Source organism: Montipora capricornis, chromosome 10, assembly GCF_036669925.1.
Source record: "Montipora capricornis isolate CH-2021 chromosome 10, ASM3666992v2, whole genome shotgun sequence".
NCBI classification, from domain to species: Eukaryota; Metazoa; Cnidaria; class Anthozoa; order Scleractinia; family Acroporidae; genus Montipora; species Montipora capricornis.
In genome coordinates, this window is record NC_090892.1 from 21,913,551 (window position 1) to 21,920,524 (window position 6,974).

General features: G+C 38.7%; 1 protein-coding gene across 1 annotated transcript in view; it reads right to left on the minus strand.

Moving 5' to 3' along the window:
* The window catches only part of LOC138019661 (secreted frizzled-related protein 3-like), a 12,255-nt gene extending 7,622 nt beyond the window's left edge, over positions 1-4,633 (minus strand). Inside the window, exon 1 of the mRNA XM_068866515.1 lies at positions 4,077-4,633. Coding sequence (XP_068722616.1) covers positions 4,077-4,539 — 463 coding nt within the window. The 5' untranslated portion in view covers positions 4,540-4,633. The remainder of the gene's footprint in view (positions 1-4,076) is intronic.
* Positions 4,634-6,974: the final 2,341 nt, after the last annotated feature.

Genomic DNA, 6,974 nt, shown 5'->3' on the forward strand with positions numbered 1-6,974 from the left:
TTTCTCAAATTTGGCACGAGTAACAAGACTTTAAAAAAAAAACAACAACAAAAAGGCATTCTTGGCCCGCTTACACCGACCTCGGCCTTTAATATATCAGTGGTGTGTGCTGCAAATCTTTGTTTAGAAGACCTAATAATGGCCTACTTCAGTAACGTATATGATGCAGTGTATAATTATGAAAATGCGAAATCTTGACTAAATCGTAGACCGGATCAACGTGTTCAAGAAATTGTTTTCTCCAAGAAAACCTGTTAAGACAAATTAAGACTGAAAAAGAGCTTGTTTTCAACAAATTTTCATTTCAATTTTTTTTTTGTAAGGCTTAGTCAGGCACTGAGCTGACCTCTGCATCATCTTCTGTTAATTGCAGATGCCCAATGCAGTTACCTTGATTCGAATATTTCCTGTTAGCATCACTGCTGTAAACATAACTTTGTGAAATGAATTGAAACATTCCGTTCCAAATCTCGTACTTCTTAATTTTTTCGTTTTAGAATATGTAGTCGGAGTTAATAACGATTAACCCTAGCTGTCTGCAGCTTTCATTTGAAACATGGAAGTCAACGTCTGTTCTCTCTAGATCTGTGTTCTCCGATTTCTAAACATCTTTGATCATATCGTAAAAAGGTGGTTATTGGGTCAACGTCTGTTCTCTCTAGATCTGTGTTCTCCGATTCCTAGACATCTTTGATCATATCGCGAAAAAGATGTCTTTCATCATATCATAAAAGAGGTGGTTATTGGGTCAACGTTTGTTCTCTCTCATGACATATTATCTAGACATATTTGATCATTTCGTAGAAGAGGTGGTTATTGGGTCAACGTGGTAGTTGGTAAATAATAACGTCTCAGCCTACAACCTAAGCACAACATCGCGAGGGAAACGAATATACACGTTTTACATTTTACTTTTGATCGAAAAGTTGTTATATAATGGCATGTTTGCGTCCAATGCTGTTGTTGTATTTCGTTCCCATCCCGGCAGCAATTTGATTGCGTGCACACCTACTGCATTTCCCGAGCTGACTACTTGACTGAAGCGATAACCTCGCAACGACAAGCATGAAATAAGCTTTATTACTTATAGGTGTTTACGTTTGGTTTCTGGAGCAAATCGATTGTTATTACTTGGTCGCCTAAGTGACGTCGATTCAACTTGAAATACACTCTTTCCTAATAAGAACCTTTTTCATAAGAACGTTGAGGCTGAGATTAACCAAAATTTTAAGAACGTATTAAGAACATTTCTGACAGGCTGAGAGTTAAGAACGTTTTGCCATTTGTAAACAAATCAAACCGTAAAATAAAAGTAAATTAATGTACATTAACCCTAATACTTAAGGGCCTTTTTTTGCATAACATAACAATGTTTTTGTTAATCTCTGCATGATACACATCTCAGTTTGTGATGATGAGCACTTTTACTTATAATCGTTCCAAAAAAACCTGAACGCCATCAAAGTCATCAGGTGAGACAAGTTGTGATGTAAATTTAAGAAAGTTTTCAGCCTCACAACGCAAAAATATATAAGAACGTTTAGCCTCAGCTCCAACATTAGACTTTTTTATAAAATAAAATTTAAAAAAAGAAAGGAGTTTATGGATGACGATTCCTCTCGTTTCTATAAGAATGTCTACTTGAAGTTTGAGGCTAAGGCTGCCCCGGGAACGTTCTCAACATGTCATTAGAGTTGTGTAACGTTCGACTAGAAACTGACTCTCATCCTGGGCATGTTCTTAATATGTTCTTATCCCGAACGTTCTTATAAAAGAGGTCCTTACAAAAAAAAAAAAAGAGTGCATTGGTCTGCGGAGGTCAGGTTGGGCATGCAGTGTTTCCGAGACAAAAGAAGAGGTTAGATAATATTCCACCACAGCTGGCAGGTACACCATTGAAAAGATATTGCTGCGATTTAGTTTAAACATGAGCTTAAACAACTTAGAACCGGGCGATTTTCCACAAGAATTAGCGCAAAACCAGAAGCGTCTTGTCATAGCTAGGCCCGTTAAACCAGCCTTCTTTCCCTGAATTTGTGATGCAGTGGTGGTTTTTTCCTTCCCGGCCAATCTACCTCTTACCTCCACAAGTCACCTGCAAACCTTATATTCAGATTCTGTATTTGTTACTCTCAATCCTATTGATTCCTATATCAAACAGTTTATCCGCTTTTGCTGAAAAATTCAACCCATGAACCAGTATCTCAGTTTAATCTTTCACACCCACTAGTCAATTTTTATCAGACGAGTATATTGTGGTTTTTTATCAGTACTTTGTTAAAAATTAACGGGACGGTCATAAGCCGAATAAACAGTGGACCTAACACAGCAAGAAAGGAGGGGGTTTGGTCCAAAGATTAGAGAGCCAGCAGCATTTGCTTGCCGATTCTCAACTTTCAAATCCTATTATAGCAACACAATAGATTTGTCGCCGGTGGTAAACGACAAACTAGTTATCTCTTCTTAAGTGAGGGTTTTCAACACAAAGCATTTGATTTGAAAAAGTTCAAGTTCTTCCCTTTTACATTCATGTACAGCCCATTTCGAGTATTGGCCACATAGAAAATGCGCAATAGAAAAATAGCAAAAAATGACTATAATAAGTTTTAACAATGGACAACATGGTCACGGTACACTTTGGAACGCGGCCATAAAAAATCACAAAGCACAGTGAAGTGCTGAAGGAAGAGGTACAGGGATATTTTCTTAAAAAAACAAGAATTTTAGGTACAGTCTTCAATCCGCTCATTGGAAAAAAAGCTCCATGGATAAAAGAGACCCTCAAGAAGGACGTGAAGTCCCGTCAACACTATTGGGCAACCATTGTTCATTGAGTAATTTTAATTAAGAACCACCTCTTTAGGGCAAAGATTTGGATACATTTACTCGGCGGATTTTCTACAGCAAACCTCGAACTGAAAATATCTGGCAGAGAGGGCAATAATATTACAAACGTCTAGGAACAGAAGATAGTGGACTACGTCTTATTGGATTGGTGATATATAGCAAAGCGTATTTTGATTTGTCGCTCGATTAACTTCCTGCATGGCTGAAACTGTTCCTCGGTTTCTCCGCGCATTGTCAATAGGCGCCAAACAGAGCTAATCTCTAACAAAACAATCACTGGCACGTTACAAATCATACGAATCACAACTGAGTGTGTCGTTGGCCGACCATTGCCTAGCCCGTCACAGATTATTATATAAGCAGAACTCGCCGGGTCACCCCACACAGGTCGTGAGAAAGAAGTTGTATTCCGAATATCAAGTTTTCATAATAAAGAGAGTGTTACGAATTGCTTTTCGGGACTTTGGAGAAACAGGCCCCCCTGTACCTAATCAGATCCATTCAAATAAGGCGGGAAGTTTATTAAGAAACCGCAACTATATTTACAGCATCAGCAAAAAACATAGCTTCAGGCATAATCAAATTAGAATAATTAACAACTATTCACCGAAGTGGAGGTGGCTAATGATGAATATTTACCTAGCCGTGAAGCGGCGAGGTAAATATCTACCACTAGCCACCGACACTGAGGTGAATAGCTGTTTTAGATACTAGTGAGATAATATAGCACAAAAAGATGATTTTAACTCATTATTCCTCCGACGATTTCAATATTTTCGGGCGCAAATTTCCTGACGAGTTGCTCGGAGGTGAAAATCAAAGGATACGGCAACCAGAAAGCGCTTTGAACGCTATCCACTGTTTTAGGTATATACTAATTTGCATTATTAAAACTACTATCGATTTGTCCATCTCGTTAACGTCATTTAATGCGCTAATCTTGTGACCTTATCGCTTACAACGACCTAAGGCTCACTGCTGTGTGTTCAAGTTGTCATAAAAACCTTGAATTTGGCTTGCATTGAACGTCAAAAACAAATTACTAAATTGCACAAGGCGTTATTCCGTTTTCTTTCCCCTCGTTAAAAATTTACACTCTTACACTCTTTAGTCTATCGCACAATGCCCACTGATCGTAACATGTTATGATTGTTTGTGATCAAAAAGCGAAAAAATAAAAGAATGCTGAATAACGGTTCTACGCATTAAAAAAAGAACATTTTACTTACTTGTGTGTTCGGAGGTTGCAATGAAAGATTCCGGTCGGATGCAGATACCCCCTGTATAGACAGGCAGCTTGTCGCAGTTTGCAATTCGTGGCCATTTCTTAAATTGCGCTGAGCAGTCATTCCGAACTGTTCGGCAAAGTGAACGGCAGGGCTTCATGATGCCCTGTTCCACCTCGCCAGGCATACACATGGGTAGATAAAGCGAGCAGAGGAGAAAAAGAGCGTCTTTCGAGCAGTTAGCATGCTCCGCTAAATGGCCGAATAGTTGTTCTATGGATCCGAGGGCGCTGGCCTGACTTCCATGATTGGCCAAATTGGGGAACCGCGTTAAGTTGTACGGTAACGCGCGACTACAGAAACTACCTGAAATTGTCTCGCATCTGGGAGATTCACTTGTTGGGAAAGCCGCGTGGCAAGCTGCATGAAAAACTGCTGTGAGAATAAAACCTTGAATAGGCAACATTTTGAGACGAGCAAATTGTTTGTTGAAGCGGCTCAAAAAACTGTTCTAGAAATCCCACCTTGAGTGCCACTCTTATAAGCGTGTTTTGCATCCTGAGGTATTTTAAAAACGCGCGAATAAAATCATTAAGTCGATAATCAATGAAATTGTTTTAAGTGCATGTGTTCTCCTTAACCTTTGCTCTATTTGGAGAAGGGGATTAACAAGAAACAATCCATTATCACTGGTCCCCTTTTTTTGGGTGCCAACACGAAAAGTCTCAAAACACAGCCAGTCAAATAGAATTAGAACGATTTAATTGTAGCCCAAGGCGGACATAAGAGGAAATTAACCCGCTTTCCAAAAAGCGAGAGCCGCGTGATAACCATGGCCTTCTACTAATGTTGAAAATGTTATGATTTATCTGGCGAGGGTATCCGTGGAATAAGTTGACGTGACGGATGTGTAAGAAAATCACTTGCGTTTTTAAAATTACTTAGCAGGACTCCTTACTTTGAAATGACTGGTATGGGATGTTAGCAAAATTTGTTTAGATATGACAAACGTTGAAATACTGTGCATTGTCTGTCATAAATGATATCGACTGGCGACGTTAAAGTTGGTTGACTGAATTCTCTCTCTCTCTCTAGACGTATTGTCACCACTTTTGTAACCTTTTGTCTCCTATCAAATTTGACCCCCTCAAAAACGTTGGAAATGAGGAAAAAAGCGTTGCACTGCTTGTTTATGATAGTTTCAATGTTCTGCCCGGTTTTGGGGTTCATTCGATAATTTTCCGTCTCTTTATTGCGCTCTTTAGCATGAAATGTTACAGATGTGCCACACGTGGTGGTAACGATCAGATTTAAGTGGTAAAAACCAATTTCACTGGCAACCGATAGATATTTCCGTCATTAATAAAGTTCACCCCGTTCACCCTCTTGCCACCATAATTTAACAATCGCTGTTTTGAACGCTGAAAGAATATGCCGTAAAAGCGTATACTTTTTATGATCGATGTTAACTGAAGTCCAATTCGGCAAGTAATTTTAAGGCCATGTTGCCGTTTGCAAAGGTAAGGTACCCATTGCGCTTTTGTTATTTCTTGTAGGAACCTAAAATTTACCCGGTTTATAGCCCTATTCAAGGTCTGTTTGTCCCTAAATTTCTTTATCGATATCTCATGTTTAAGGGCTTTTATGGCCATTTTCCCGAACCCACCATTTTAGCGTTCAAAAATGGCAAATGTGTTTTTGGTTCAGACTTTTGCTTGGGCACCATTCCACTTGAATTAATTCAATAGGAATGAAATTTCATTTGATGGTATGACATAGTCCATGTTTTATTATGTGTGAGTTTTAAGCTTGTGCCTTGCATTGTCTTGGGTCTGAGAATAATTTAATTTGCAATTACCTACCGCATGTACGCACGTGACACCGCAAACTTCTGAAGTCTTTCAATGAACCATATCTTGAGTTTCCTTTCTTTATTGGGATTGAAACCCATTTGAAAGTAGCTTTTTAAGAGTAGATTTTTAACGTTTAAGCTGCATTGCGAATTTTTAATTGTATATAATTCGCAGCAAGAGCCACTGTTACCTTTATTTGGGTATTGCCTTTAGGGGTGTGTTTTAAGCCGGGGAAGTTTTTTTTGGTCTCAGCATTGGCTCATGGCTGTCTCACTGCTTTAACTACCAGAGTACTGAGTACAGTTACTTTAAGAGAATGCGCCATTGTCGCAGTTCCAGCACGGGTTACTTGGGAAATAGTTTGTGCAAATGAAGTGGTGGGCTTATGTGAGCAGAGAGTGCTGCATTATGGACGGTAAGATGCACTAATTATGGCAGGATTCCTTTTCAAAAAATCAGGAATAGTTAAAGTGCAATTACAAAATTTAAATATTTAAAGATGACAACAGGTGCTTTTGACATGTGTAGTTGACAAGGGCGTGTCAAGGTAAAGGAAGGCCACATGTTACCGGCCACGCCCAGATTTAAGCTACAGTGTCCCAATGTGGTCTTGATTTTTAATTTTACAGATTAATTTTTAAATGCCAATAGAAAGATTAACCATTACTTATTAAGATTATTATTATAATTATTATTGTTAGTCGTTTCTTTTGTGAATAGCAGCTTAAAGGCCTCAGACAACTACTGGAACTGTATTTTCGGTACCAGGCCTTCAAAACGACGCGCAAAAAGCTGCGTACGCTGATATTCGTCTTACATTTCAGGAAGTCCTTACTTGGGCTGAATTTGGCTTTTAGTATTAATTAGGGCTTCAGTTTAACCACTTGGCATGTTTCTAGTTTTTCTTAATTCAAAGTGCTGAAAAGGCCGAAAATAAAATTTGATAAAAAGATTGCATATGAGCGAAATGACAAGAACTAGAATTGTTTCCTACCTTGTGTTTACTTTACAAGTAGGAATATACACTTACCGGTCCTTACCAGATGAT